This window comes from Malaclemys terrapin, chromosome 6, assembly GCF_027887155.1.
Source record: "Malaclemys terrapin pileata isolate rMalTer1 chromosome 6, rMalTer1.hap1, whole genome shotgun sequence".
Classification (NCBI taxonomy): Eukaryota; Metazoa; Chordata; order Testudines; family Emydidae; genus Malaclemys; species Malaclemys terrapin.
The window spans coordinates 85,685,770-85,701,499 of NC_071510.1; the positions used below are offsets into that span (position 1 = coordinate 85,685,770).

The following is a 15,730-nucleotide window of genomic DNA, read 5'->3' on the forward strand; positions in this document are numbered from 1 at the left end:
AAATTATTCAACATTATCTTTACAAATGCACATTGTGAATCAGTAGGCGCTGTTATCTAAATATGACTTTGTGTATTAGGAAGCTATGTCCAAATTTCCTGATAAGTTGCCAGAATCCTCCAGGGAAGAGTTTAAGGCATTCATTGTAGAAGGCCATCTGGTAGCCAAGATGTCATTGCAATTGGCAGTAGGCATGGTGGACACTTCTTCTAAAATTATGGCCTCAGTTGTAACTATGAGAAGGGCCTTGTGGTTGCAGCATTGCTCCTGTCGTCCAGCAGACCATAGAGGACTTACCTTTCAGTGGTTGGTTTTTATTTTTTCAAAAGGTTGATGAGACACTACATTTTCTAAGGACTCTTGTGCTACTTTGCTTTCATTGAGGGTTCATTCGTAAAGAGACATCATTATGGAGGTTATCAACAACAGCAGCAATAGCACTCTCAGTGATGTTTCTGGTAGTCGTCCTACCTGCTAGGCAACAAGACTTCTCCCGGAAGGGGCACAAGTCACAGATTAGGAAGCCTTTTGGATCCAATTTTAACCTGCCAGCCTGTCCTCCATCAGCTTCAAGCAAGCAGCCATTTTGACTTGCATATTGAGAGCTGCATTCCGTTTTTTATCTCCCCAGCCATATCTCCACCATTTGGGGACAGGCTGTCTCGCTTCTAAAATGCTTGGGAAACAGTAACCAAGGACAAATGGGTCCTAAGCACTGTGGGAGTCGGTTAGACCATCCAATTTCTGTTCATTTCCCCTTCCCACCCCACTACCCCATCCTTTTTCAGGGACTCCTCTCATGAATTACAGCTCCTTCAACAGGTCTAAGTTGCATGCTTCATGTTTCCCCTGCAGCATCAGGGAAAGGAATTCTACTCACGGTATTTCCCGATTCCCCGATCTCTGTGGTCTCAACAAGTACATCAAATACATGAGATTCCATATGGTTACCCTAACTACTGTTCTCCACACTTTGAATCATGACTGATTTGCTGCACTTGATCTTCAGGATGCTTACTTCCACATGGCAATTTTTCCAAGCCACAGGACGTTTGAGATTTGTAGTGACAGGTCACCATTAACAGTACACAGTGCTTCCCTTTGGCCTGTCCTCAGCTTCACACGTATTTACCAAATCCATGACTGTAGTAGCAGCATATCTCAGAAAAAGAGGAATTCATATCTTTCCTTTACCTGAATGTAAGGGGGAAGTCCAGAGACCAAATCTTCTGTCTGGTCCAATTTCCGCTACATTTCTTCTATCGTCTGTGAACAAAGGAAAGCCAGCCACCACAATAGCAACACACAAATAGAGTTCACTGGGGCCCTCCTAGACTCTACAAGTTCGAGGGTGTTTCTGTGAAGAGAAGGATTTCATGCAATTCGTTGCCTGTGGCTGTCCCTTGCTCTCATCCTTCAACTCTGATCCTTGAATGCTGGAATTTGTTAGGTCATATGGCTGCATTTACATACATGGTCCAACATGCAAGATTTCATCTTCATCCTATTCAGGGATGGTTGAAGTTGGTATATCTCCTGAACTGTCAGTCATTGCCACTGCCCATCCTGGAGTCTCTACAGAGTGGTGGACAGATCAGATCAATATTTGCAAAGGTGTTCCTTTTGCCCATCCTCCTCTAATCAGGACCATAGTTACTGATGCCTTCATAGCAGGTTGGGAAACACATCTGGGGACATTGAAGGTTCATGGTTTATGGACAGACATCATATCAACATCCTGTAGCTTCAAGCCAGGATGCTGGGCACAGATGAAGAGCACAGACATTCATATCCTCATTGACAATACCACCACAATGTTTTATGTGAACAACCAGGGAGGAGCTTGCTCCAACCACCTTTGTCAGGAAGCAATAATGTTTTTTGTCAATTTTGCTTTAGGGAAAACATCTCCACGGCTGCTCACTTACCAGATGCTCAGAATAACTTGGTTGATCACCTTAGCAGGAATTTCTCCCAGAATCACGAGTGGTCTCTGAAGAGCAGCAGGCTGAGGTCCATCTTCAAAGAATGGGGCATTTCAACTGTTGACCTGTTTGCAACCAAAAACAAGTTTTGTTCTCAATTGGGTCTCAGTCCGGGATCCTTAATCAATGTCTTCCATCTGAACTGGGGATCAGCACTGACGTATGCTTTTCCCCCCCGAGCCCACTCATTCCGCAGATTATTTTCAAACTAATGTTGGATCATGCCAAATGGATACTTGTTGCATCAGATTGTATCGTTGCAAGACAATGTTCTGCAATCTTCTCAGTCTGTGTTTGACCTCCCAGATCTCTTCCCCTCTATCCTGACCTACTGACTCAGCACCATGGTCAAATTTGGCATCCAGTGCTGAGCAGTCTGCACCTCACGGTGTGTATGCTGCATGGTTAGATGAGGGGAAGGATGGTGTTCAGAAGCAGTTCTGAGTGTTCTGCTTAATAGTAGAAAACCTTCCACCTTAATGAAATGATATATTTACCTCTGTTCTTTAAGCCACATTCAAATGTGAATGAACAGTGTCTTCACACACTGGATGTGAGACGATGCTTGGTATTCTATCTGAAAAGGATTAAACCAAATAGTTCATCACCTCGACTTCATCTTCTGTGCGGATCGAATGAAGGGTCAAGTGGTCTCTGGACAGATGATTTCCAGATGGATCATTTCCTGCATTACGACAGCATATGGGGTAGCTCAGATCACACCTCCACAGAAACTGATGGCTCATTTGATGATGGCCCAAGAAGCTTCTGTTGCATTTCTCAGTAATGTTTTTATACTGAATATTTGCAGGGCCGGTATGTGGTCTTCTGTGCATATGTTTAGCAGACATTATGCTATTACAACTGTATCTCTGTCAGATGCAGACTTTGGGAAGGCAGTCCTGCAGTCATTGTTCAAGTAGATTCCAAGCCTCACCATCTTTGGTTACTGCTTGTCAGTTGTCTGAATGGAATACATGTCTGCAGCCACTAGAAGAAAGAACTATTACCAACCTGTACTGTAATTGTTATGCTTCGAGATGTGGGTGCAGATAGGAATTCTGTGACCCTCCCCCCATCTCCGCTGCAATGGAGTTTCTACTCTTGATGTTAGTTGTAAAGGAATTGAGGGAGGTTGGGGCAGCGCTGCCCTTAAATAGCCAATGGAGGGGGCTCTGAGGGCCTAATGGTGTGAGTACCACCCCACTGGATACTGCTAAGCAAAGTTACTGGCTTCAGTCCACTGAGTGCACACACACCTGAGTGGAACACATGTCTGCACCCACAACTCAAAAAAACCCAATTACAATACAGGTAGGTAATAACTTTTTATAGTTGCAAAGATAATTTTCCATATATGAACTGAGTGTAAACCAATATTGTCCTGTCTTCCTAAGTCTGTACACCACTCCACTGCCACTGTTGCTTGTAGCTTTGACAAGGTGCAGCATGGGGTAAGCTGACCAGTCTGGTCAGTTTTTACTATTGCTGTTCCTGCCACTGCAGCAGCCAAGAAGGTGAGGGAGGAGAATAATAGGGGAGTCCACGTACAGTAATAGCAGTCAGGTGATTTTGAGGTGAGAGAATATTCTTTTACTACCAGACACCTACTAAATGGAGGCTGATACAGAAGATAGAGCCCAAACAGGATACTATATGGAGAGGGAGAGAGACTTGGAGAAAAATGAGAGAGCAAAATTAATAGGTTGGTTGACAATATTACAGTTAAATGATGTATACAAATAATATACAACTTTTAATCCTTTAAATTGCAGACAGGGCCTGAGAGAACAGTTATTTTTCAGCTTGGCTAGTAGACTTACTCTTCAGGGTGTATATGTTGAGTAAATTTTTAAAGTTTGGATTTATATTGTAGTTTTTAGAATTTTCATGTTGCTTCTAGCTTTCAATTTTTCCCTTTTCCTTCAGCTACACTAAAAGAGCAAAATAGGAGCTCCTTGTCATCAACCATTGATTTTCCTGGGTGCATACTATCTGAATCTTTGCTTGGGCGCCATACAGATTCTTGGTCTAGGATCCCATCATCACCAGACTTCACCTCTAGCTTTTTGTGCAAACCTTATATTACAACAGAACCAACAGGGAACAGAAATACTTTACCTATTATTTCGTGGTCTCAAAATCAGTGGATTTGCTTTACTGGTGATCTTGTTACAGTTGAACAAACAAATGCAAACCACAAGGTGCCCTAGAGTTTGCATTTTAAAACTGAAAATCTCCACACTGCCTCTGCTGCTTTGCTTGGGAGTTCTTCCAACAGCTGTGCCACTGAGGATCAAAGTGACCTTTACAATAATATTACGTACCATGAAAAATTATTCATTGAAGAAACTGACAGTGCTGCTGAAATTTCTTCCACATCTTCATCAGCGCCACTGGACTCTAGTTTAGTCTCCACTTGTGTTCATATAAACAAGGGTATGGCAAGCATGAGTTGTGTATTGGTCTTTGCCTAATAACTGACTCCGAAAAGTAGACTGACTTCTCTCCCTCACTATTGCTCACCTGATATTAAAATTAATTCATCCTCTCATCTAAAGATACTAAATCTTATCAGCGTTTTTAGCACCAAGTCTCCTAAGTCAGTCAGTCAACATATAAATATGTATCCAACTGAAAAAAACCTTCTTGACTAAGGGCATTGTTTGTTCCTGATCATGTGGAACTTTGCTTTTTTAAAAAGCAGCGATATACTATTCTGAGGAATGTCAAAGGCAGTGAGCAATCAAAAACTTCTGGAAAATTTAAATATTTAGAACTGCAAAAAGTAATTGTAGTGTTTTTTAAATTTTATATAGCTACCTTATTAGAGTAAAAAATCTAAAATCTGTACTTATCCTTTTGATACTTAAATCAAATTTTAATGTGCAGTTGAGACTACAGTTGTGACACAAACTAACAAATGTAAAGAAAATCAATGTTGAGACAGGTATTCCATCTCCTCTCATTGTGTGCCTCTGATCAGGGTGTTTATCGTGCACTACTTACAGTAGGCATAAAAGGATGAATTTAAAGTGAAGATTGGTAATGTTAGTCTTGAATTGGGTTTGCTTTCGGCATTTGTGGTACAAATTTAGGACGAGTGGGATTTTCAAGTGACTCTATTTCCATCGAAGTCATTGATAAAACTACCATTTACTTTAATAGGAACAGAGTTATGCCATATCTGAGTGCTTTTGAAAATCTCACATTAAATATAATTTTTAGTGAATATTCTTTTTGGTTACAAGCACATCTAAAATTATTTTGGACAGATAATTGAATATGCTATAACTCTTATTTATCATATAATTATGTATTTGCTTTTTTTGGGGGGGAAAAAAGCACATTTTTGATTCAGAATACTTACTGGATGACATCTAACAGCTGTTTTGAAGTATAGTTCGTCTCAGAAAAGTGGCTATGTAAAAATAGCACCTTCTTTCACTGACGTGTATTGAGAATTTTATCTGCTCATTTTCAAGGCTTTTAATTTTTTACAATTTTTTAGTTTCTGGTAGTCCTGCTGAAAGAAATGAGAAGTTACATGGTTTCTCACATATCAACACAATTATTTACTAAATTTTAATCATTTATAACACCTGTGAAAACTCACTGAAGGCAGTGTGGTTTCACATATGTCAGCGGCCTGATCTTAAGATAATGGAGCTACACAGCAGTCATCAAAGGCCTAACTGGCCTGTTTTATTACTGTTGATGATACATGAGAAATAAAAGACCAGACTTCACCCTGAGTCCATGCTGAGCATAAAGGGTGAAAGCTAGGTAAAACCATCTTTTTACCTACAAACTGGGTATATTTGATATGGAATCATTAAGGAACCCACAATGCCATTTGTAGTCATTTTTCAGAGTACCATAGAATCACATTTTAATACCATAGTAGTTTTTGTTTGTTATGAATTCCTGCAAAATAGGGTTTGTAATAAAGTAGAATCTTTAACAGAAATGTAATTTATAATGGTTGCACTCAGTGACTTTTTTGTATTTTTTGTATTTTCATATGACTTTTATAATACTAATGATTTCTTCTCATTATTCTTTTTTTTTTCAGCTAGGCCCACAACTCCTCTTTCTGTAGGCACTATTGTACCCCCTCCAAGGCCTGCTTCCAGACCAAAGATCTCAACAGGGAAACTTAGTGGAATTAATGAAATAGTATGTATTTAATTTTAGTTTTTGTTTAATTATATAACTTATTTCTCAAGGAATGGCTCAACTTGAAATAAGGCACTCATTTACCCCATTATAGTTAACGTTTCTTTTTACATCAAACTCTTCAAGAGTTTATAAATCACCCATTTTAATTGTCATCAACCTAAAATGTGCATGGAAATTGTTCACTGTGAATGTAATTATTGGTGGCATAAATTTGTTAGTACTTTTTATGCAAAGCAGCTTTTGGAGGGCTTAGGTGTGTTTGCTTTTACTTGCTCAAACAAAGAATCAATTTTAAAAACTGAAGATTGCATATACATAATGCCATATCTTCGGAAAAAACCTTGAGTGAAATCCTGATCCGAGTGAAATCAATCTCAAAACTCCCAGGATTTCACCCCCAATTTCTAAGAGAGAGAACCACATGAGGGAAGAGGAACTCATTCATATTATCAGGCTGATACTGTTTATCCATCTTATGATAAACATTTTGAATTCTTCGGACCTAACATGGCTCACTAGAAGTTGGCAAAAATGGCCTTAACTCTCCTGAAACATTTACTCTGACTAGGTACAATTTTATTAGTTATGTGCATTTCTGTACTACCCATCACTGTAGTACCTGAGAATTCTTTACAGGTTCTGGGTGCTGTAAAAAAGGAGACTTAAGTAGCAAAACCAAACCACAACCTCCGCCATTTCAGATTTGCTCTTCACTGGCTTGTGTTAAATTATTTGACTGGGTGTTACTAACATTTAATCTAATCTGTCCTTGCTTGTTAATCTTGGATGTGAAACCATCCTTGTGTAACACCAGATGAATTTGGGTGAGGGGAGGTCAGGGCAGAGGGGAGGATTAATGTGTGTGGAAAGCCTGAGATCCACTCTTTCACAATGCAGTGGCACTGCACCATCTCCAGATTAAACAGCGGATGGTTCTTTGAAAGACACCAACCTTTCCTCTCCACTGGTGTGGCCCCTAAAGTTGTCGTCCATGGAAAGTGCTCATGTATTCAGGGCTGCAGGTTCAGGCAGCAGCATAAAAGTTTAGCTTCTCTGCCTTTTTTTTTTTTTTTTTTTTTTTTTTTTTTGCACTTAGCTCAGCCTGAAATGGGGTTACTTTAGGCTGTTACATAGGCAAAGCATAATGTTAACTCATTAAAGATTGATTATCCGGAAAAATTTCCTAACAATATTCTAAATTATAGAATAACTGCCCAAGGGAAATGGTAGCAGTTCATAAGTTTTTTTTACTTTGAAAATTAGGTTGGATGAAACACTAGAAAAAAAATATTGTAGGGAACAATCTTGCATTAGGCAGGGAATGAACTAGATGAAGAAGTCTTTTCTGGTTCTATCTGATTCTCATAAGATTTCCTTTGTTTCATCCATTTAAAATCATTTATATGTTTGTAATGATATTGACACATTTTGTTTTAAGCCGAGGCCATTCAGCCCACCCTTGACCTCTAACTCCAGTCCACCACCTATAGCTCCTTTGGCACGAGCAGAGAGTATCTCATCAATATCTTCTTCTGCTTCTCTAAGTGCAGCAAATACACCCACAGTAGGTAAGTAATTCAGACTATCTGTGAACAACCATTTTATGTCTCTCTAACTTGTAATTTTTATAACTTTTATTTTTTTTTTAGAAGAGCTATAAATCTTCATTCTTCAGGGCATATATCAACCACTAACTTCTGGATGTTAGGAGGAAATAGCCATACTTGTCCAACTTAGGTTTTCTTGCAGCTTCCTTTGAAGTATCCGGTACTGAATGCTATCAGAGACGGGATACTGGGCTAGATAGACCACTGGTCTGATCCAGTATGGCAGATCCTTCAGTGAAATTTTTTTTTAAATTGTTGTAGAAATGCTTATGAATGCTTACTTGCTATGCAGGATATGTATACATTAAGTGCAGGCTGTTATTTATTTGTTTGAGATTTTATTCTACTTGATATTGAAATATTCTTTAGATATAGAGTGAATTTAATCCTTTTTATAGAAACCATTGCATTTAGGCCGATTATCAGGTTTTGTTTTAATTTTTTCTGTTATAAAACTTAATACTAATAGAATTATTTCCATGAAAATTGTTTTTAAATGATTTATAGTGATTTAAATGTTCCCTTGCCTTGCTTGCAACCCCATAATTGCAGCATTATGCAAATACATAGAAACCAAAATCTGAAACTGATGGTCTTTTCCTTTCTCCAGCTTGGATGAAGTAAAGGAACTAAATAAAGAGCATAAATGGTGAAAAGTAAATTAGGGCCCTAATCGTGCAATATACATGAATAGTGCCATTAACTTTAGAGGGCCATTCACCTGCATAAAGTTACATGTTCGTGTTTGAAGGATCAGGACCTTGATTTCTTTTAAAATTCTTTCAGTTTTGACAACCTAAGGTGTAACTAGCAAGGAACATTTTTTTTTTTTTTGTAAAAGTGTATTTTTTTTTAACCTGATGTTCCTTTTGCCGGACTGATTATTATTTTTAACTACTGGACACTATTACAACTTTAGTCTTCTAAATTAAACTTAACTCCAGCAAATGTATGTTGTTTCAAGGGAATTTGTGGAAATGTCTAATATTCTTAACTAATTTATTTTATATTTTAACCTCATCTTTAATTAAAATTCTTATTTTTCAAACATCTTTCCATTTAAATAATATAACTTTAAATTAGTGCTTTTTATTATTGCTTGAAATGTTTTGTTTTCTTGCAATGTTTTGTTTCATTTAAATGTAATAGATGATGATATAGTCATTGGAAAGCTCCCTACGATTGAAAAACTTTGTGAGACACCTGCAGGTATTGTTCTAGAAGATTTATATGTTAACTAATTATCCTAAAACTGTACCTAATACAATTTTAGTTCTTTGTGACTTAACTTTCTCCAGCAATCTCTAGTATCTTCCAGCCATAAAGTAGCTTCGAAGCTAAACTGCTTAATCGGTTATGTGTTTTATTAATCATTTGAAATTGATATAACCAATAATTTAAAAAATTCCAAAAAAACTCAGGTAAAGCCTGTGGTCTTATTCTCTCTAATCTTCCATCATAGCTTTTCTCAAAAAAAGAAGCAATTATCTTGAACTTTTAAAATGACAATCCTTACTTAACACTTGTAAAGGGCCTGTTTTGTATGTGGCATGCAAATAAGGAGAACACTGAAATATATGAAAACTTCAACCATAAATAATTGTTACCTTTTTTCCCAGACAGATATTGTCCATTACCCTCCAGCAGACTAATTTAGCAAAATTAAAAGTGCTTCAACCTGTGGGATAGTAGACCCAGGCACCTCTTTGTAACTCTGCTGGAGCTACTCTTCATATAATGACACACTGGAGCTACTTTACTTTTTGCATCCTCAACCTCAAAACCATTTAAGTCTCAAAAGATCTAAAATTTTTGAAACCTATGTTGCAGTCTGGGGTGCCCGTTTCAGTGAAGTCTCAAAGTCCTACTAACTTTTCAAACTGCTGCTGTTTGGCTCAGGAGAGAGGCTACACAACCCCACCAATAGGCTTCTGCCACTGGAAGCTGGTAAGAGAGGAGAGGACATTCCAACTAACTCATCTTTTGCATACCCTGTTCCCCAAGGAATTGCCACCAGAAGAAAAAAGAAGATTGCTTTTCCCGCCATTTCTCTTCCCTTGTTATACAGGACCCTCTCTCTGGGGGGCGGGGAAGATGGGCCCCATCTGAAGTTTCTAATGGCATCAAAGATAGAATGGCCAGACTTTAAGTCTGAGGTGTGTTGGGTGATGGATTCTCAAACTTTTTCATGTTGTGTAACAAGGAGGCTACCCAACTCATGAAATCAAAATGAAGTCCCTCCCCCACAACCAATTTCCTCTCCAATGCAAATCAATTCAAATACTTCCCCATCTGCATGAAAAATCAGTTCTAACGCTACTGAACATCTAGGGCATAGTTCCTTCATGCCTGCCTCTTTAAAGCCCTTCATCCCCTTCAAAGTTGCTGCCTCTCACTCCTTATTGTTCTTCCATCTCAGCTTGCTTCTTTCCTTCTCCACCTCCACTTTGAGGTCATCAGCTGCAGCCTCCCCTGTCACACCAAGGCCCTATATCTGGATCTCCAGCTCCAGCCTCCTTTCTCACTCCCAACAAGGATTCTCAGCATTTTGTGCCTGGCTGCAGAGCAAACAGGCCAACAGAATGCTGATTTACAATGTTAAATCTATCTTTATAATAAGAAGGACTTAGTTTTGTTTGGGGATGTTTTTTTTTAATGAAAACTTAGCTTTTTGCAGAGCACAGTAAAATCTGAAAAAAGAAACTAAATCTGTTGATTTCTAGTGCCCTGGGTATGACCAAGAAGAAGAGAAATATGTATGTGTGCACTTGCATATATTCATATATCTGTGTCTGTCTCTCCTTAAATATGTGCAAATTGTAATGTATTAAGGAAGATGCAGTTATTTTCAGCAAGGAAGAAATTCCTGTATTTCTTTTACAGAATTGAAAAAATATATGTATACACTAAGTTTAATAGATTTTGCATAATTTTCTCTAATGGATCAGTTTGAATTTATCTATAAGAATATAAAAAGAAAAAAGTTACTATAAATCAACAAATTGTAACTCTGTAAAAGACTATTTATTTAGTAGGAAGTGATCACCTTCCAGCCTGGTTCTGCAGTTGAGCTGTCTAATCATTACTCCCTATTGGTCTAATGAAAAGGGGATAAATTCTCATACAACTGTAGAGCAATATTTATAGCCTAAACACATTTTTAACTGTTTGTTATAGATGACTTTGTATTATTTGCTGTCTCCATAGTTGAGCATTTCACTACAGAGATGGAAATTAATGGGTCCAGTTTTGCCGACTCATGATAAAATCATGGTCCCATTAATTTCCATGAGTCTTGCAATATTTGATGAGTCATGCAATATTTTTTCTTAAAGTTGTAGGGTTATGTGAAAATCTCAGCTTTCTTTTTAAAAAAGAATAACTTTCTAGCCTTCGTGGTTACAGCAAAAAGGTTGAAGATGTGGCCTAAGTGTGCACTGAAAGGCAAATAAAAAGATGTCAACATATTTTTTGTTAATTTCATGTTTCCAATCAGTCCACTAATATTTCTTTAGTCTGATTCATGATTTTTTTTAATGTCTGGGCTGGCAATACCGTGGGTCAAAGGAAGAGTATGTATTCTATTAGAGGTTTTTTATGTAAGTGAATTGTATTGGTTCATAGACAAAGTAACTATGGGAAGAATTCAAAACATTAAAGCATCTTGTAAACAGTGCACAAGACTTTAGAGGGGAAGGTAAGGCTTGATAGTATAAGAAGACTAAATATCTGGAATCTGACCATGTTTTTTAAACTCCTCTCCCACTCTCATGCTGCTCCTCCTCCTCCCACCCCTCCTGCCTCTAATTAAAATACAGTTCCCACACCCACATGTACTTACTTCATAGATCAGTACATGTATTAACAAGCTGCTTCCCCATATTAAGGTCCCACCCTCCTCCTACAGCATGTACTGCTGAAAAATCTGAGAAGCACATCACAGTATTTCAAAGTAAATTAGAGGATTAGTTTGAAAGCAGAAACATATGGCTTTCTGCTTTATGATACCTCAGTAGAAAATATTCATTGGTCTGTTTCTGTCCGCTTATTGAAAAGTGTTAGGCTTCCTTTGTGAGCAATATGCTTTGCATGAGACAGTCAGATTTAATAGGAGTACAGGAAAATAATAATAATAAGCTTTCCACTGTGCTATTGCTTTCAGTAACTGGCAGTATATATTTTAGAATGGTACATTTTAGTCCCTGGTCTTCACATGTGCATGCACGTTTTGTTGTTATACATACATTCACCCACACTATTCTCATGCAGCCACAGTGTAAGAAGTCTTAATGCTACGTCTCAGTTGGTTTTGTAGGTAAAAATTGAAACACTTCTGTGTATGCAGGTGTTTGCATAACAACTTACGAAGGCTGGACACAGGCCTTTCTGACTATTTTCCCCAGTACACTGAATGACTTTTAAAGTGGTGCATATTTCCTTGTAACTCTGAGGCATACCCTGATTCCTTAATAGGTGGACATAAAAATCTCAGTAAATAAAAATTTTCTGTGATTTTCATGTGAAAAGTGTTTGCCTGCTTGCTAGTGCTCGAGACTTAGTTAAAGATGCCAATACTTAATTTATGTGGAATCAGACTAAACTGCTTGGGGTTTTTATGCAGACCATAATTAGAATCAGGACATGTCCATGATGACTCTCTTCTTTTACTATACATTTTCTTCATATTATAAGCATACAGTAGAGAGTTTGTTTTATGAGTAGAACCAGCTACATATTTCATTTCCTTTGGGTTCTGTTGGCTTTAATTAATACAGTGTTACCATTTATGTTGTATCATGTATGATGTGTTCCCTAGTATCTATCTGTTTAAAATGTCATTGTAATAGTCCTGTTTTCTTGTTGCTTAGTGCTTTGATTGTGTTATATTCTGATTTCAAATACATTTTTCCACACTTTTAAAAAAAAAAATACTTTGGACTTTGCTGTGAAGCTGATGGTAGTGACTTCTTGTGTCAGTAACATAGGTAGCCAACCATTTTGAAATCTAGCTGATAAGCTTCTTGAAAATTAATCCTATAAACCATATGTATTCTAGGTGTTTCACGTGGTCCCAGCCCTGTCACCCTTGGAAACCAGGACACCCTGCCTATTGCAGTAGCCTTTACTGAATCTGTTAACGCCTACTTTAAAGGAGCAGATCCTACAAAGTTAGTTAAATAGTGAATTGTTTTGACTATACTGAGTTACATTTAGAAAACAAATTGGTCTTTTTTCTTTTCTTTTAAATATGGGGGGGAAATGGTGAAACTTTAGAAGAATGTGGTAAATTCGTTGAAATGAATTTCTGATGAAAATGAGATGGTGATTTATCACTGGCCAGGCATAGTTCAGGTAGGTGCTATCTGTAAATTGTCCCACACAGCTCAAAGCACCTCATTTCTACCTGCAGCACCCCTGCTATGCCAGTTGTAGCCATCTCCTACACATAGTTGTGCCTTGTGTTTGTGGTGTGGGAAAAAAAAGTTCACCAACAGACTACTGTAAGCTTTATCCACCAAACTCATTTCACTTGCAACCTCATCTAATTTTTAAATTATATCCCAAGAAGTGAAAGAGGTAGTGCAATAAGCCATAGTGCCACCTTCTCTTCATTTAGAATCAATTTGTATTTTAAATTTATGACTTAGATACAAATATTCTGAAAACAGTAGATCTTTACTTTAAAATTAATACTGAAATTTGACATGCAGTAAGAACTGGGTATTTTTATTTTTATTCTGTTGTAATAGAATTGCTCTTCTCTCATCTCTCTCCCAGATGTATTGTGAAGATCACTGGTGATATGACAGTGTCATTCCCAAGTGGGATTATTAAAGTCTTCACCAGCAACCCATCTCCAGCTGTACTCTGCTTCAGGGTAAAAAACACAAGCAAACTAGAGCAGATTCTTCCAAATGCACAACTTGTATACAGGTTTTGTATTTTTTTTTATCTAATAGAAAACGATGTGATTTTAAAATGTGAATTGTTGCATTACTATTTAAAAACAAATTCTCCGTTACCTTATTGTTTAAACTTTGCTGTGAATTTGATTTACGCCAGTAAATTGCCCTGTATTTTTTATGCTTAGTTTCTGTTCAGCACTCTCACTTTAATCCCAGTATGAGAATTGCATAGATTACTAGACTTGAAATTGATTATAATGGGAACCACATGGCTAAAACTCCAAAAATGGCTTAAAAATCTAGTTGTATGAATCTGTAGCTATCTCTTTACGTAAGTTTTTGTAAATTAAATGTTTTTAGACAAGCTCTGTTTAAAAATTAAACCAGATTTAATTTATCTAAATACATATTTAAATTTACATAAATACATGTTTAAATTATATGAACAATGTACCTGATCACTGACAGAAACAAACTAGAAATTTCAAAATTAAGAAGACTGACACTCCCACCTCAAGGCACATGGCATTTTTTGTACAGGGATCACACTGGAATGATTGATAGATCAAGTGTCAGCCTTCACTTGTAAATCTCTTAGCTTGCAGTTAATACAGAAGTTCTTTTTCTGATATGGCAATTACTATTGTGGGGGTGGGGGGGTTAAACTACATCTTTTATACCGTAGACCAGAAACTTTGTGTTACTATATAGATGAGGCATGTGCTATCCACAATAAAAGTACTTCTGAAAATTCTTAGAGGGAAAAAAAGCAGTGCCCACCTAGAGTAACTGTTTTGTATATTGCAGCTAGAGCTGCCTGAAAGTCAGGATTTCTGGTTTGTGAGAAATTTCTTGCAAACTAGAAATCCCTCCAAAAAATAATTTTGGAAACACCACATGGAGCTGCAGACTCATATAATCCAGATGGCAGTGCTGCCATGGCCCCTGGAAGCCAGAGATTTCTGACCCCAGGACAGTCCCCATGGCAGGGCTGCCTCAGACCCATGGACTCTGGAAGGTGAAAGCTCAGGGAACTAGGTAGACTATTTGTTGCTGTAGCAGAGCACTCACAGGGACAAGTGCTGTCTGCTCAGAGACTCTCTCGTTGGACCTCCAGCTGTATCATTCTTTGTTACCAGTTGGCTGTATCTCCCTTCCCTGGGTGGGGAGAGGGCCCACTCCAGTAGAACACATGCAAATCAATAACACGTCTTTGAGAAGTACCTATACTGGACATTTGTAAGACGGCAACCTGGCATTCCATCGATACCTTCACAAAGGATTATGCCTTATTCCCAGATTCTTTTCCAGGTTCAGAAGTACAGACAGCAGTATTACAGACATCTATACTGCCTGCATCCTTGCGCACTCACTTGTTTGAATACTGCTTACCAGTCACTCATGTGTGGAATACACATAGGGACTGCCACACAAAGAAGAAAAGCAGGTTATTTACCTGTAACTGAAGGTTCTTCAAGATATGTGGTCCCTATCTCTATGCAATTGCCTGCCCTCCTTCCCCTCTACTTTGGATCATGACTGGATTTGCAGTAAGAGGAGGAACTGGAGAAGTGTTGGTCCACTCTGCCCCTCAAAATCTCAGTATAGAGCATGAGGGAAGCTACTGTGCAGGTGTAAACCATTGGAAGCCACCTGCTAGAAATCTCTGATCTCAGGCGCATAGAGCACATGCATACCATGTGTGGACTAGAGATAGGGACCATACATCTTGAAGAACCTCTAGTTACAGGTAAGTAACCTCCACATTGTGATTGAGGCATTTTATACTCTTAGATTAGATTAAATTTATTTTTAAAGATACTTTTTTGTAGCTTTTTCCCCTCAAGGTGTCACTACAGGGCAGGTTTTTTTAATATTAAAAATATGTCCTCTTGAAGGCACAATCCAGATGCAGCCTTAACTATGGTGCCACTGACATTCAGCTGTAATCCAGGAGTGTGTTTTTGTGTTGAATGCTAGTATTGAATAGGTAACTGATGTGCCTTAACATTCTGAAAGGTGAAATTATGTTACAACCTCTTATTGTGTT

The 15,730-nt window shown here is 37.9% G+C and overlaps 1 protein-coding gene across 2 annotated transcripts in view; it reads left to right on the top strand.

The window, feature by feature from the left end:
• FCHO2 (FCH and mu domain containing endocytic adaptor 2) overlaps positions 1 to 15,730 on the top strand; it is a 227,181-nt gene that overhangs the window by 181,454 nt on the left and 29,997 nt on the right. The window contains exons 18-22 of one of the 2 annotated variants that reach the window (XM_054033090.1): positions 6,061 to 6,164; positions 7,606 to 7,735; positions 8,924 to 8,983; positions 12,831 to 12,942; positions 13,553 to 13,708. In XM_054033090.1, the coding sequence (XP_053889065.1) occupies positions 6,061 to 6,164; positions 7,606 to 7,735; positions 8,924 to 8,983; positions 12,831 to 12,942; positions 13,553 to 13,708 (562 nt within the window). The remainder of the gene's footprint in view (positions 1 to 6,060; positions 6,165 to 7,605; positions 7,736 to 8,923; positions 8,984 to 12,830; positions 12,943 to 13,552; positions 13,709 to 15,730) is intronic. The other variant, XM_054033091.1, reaches the window with a different exon arrangement.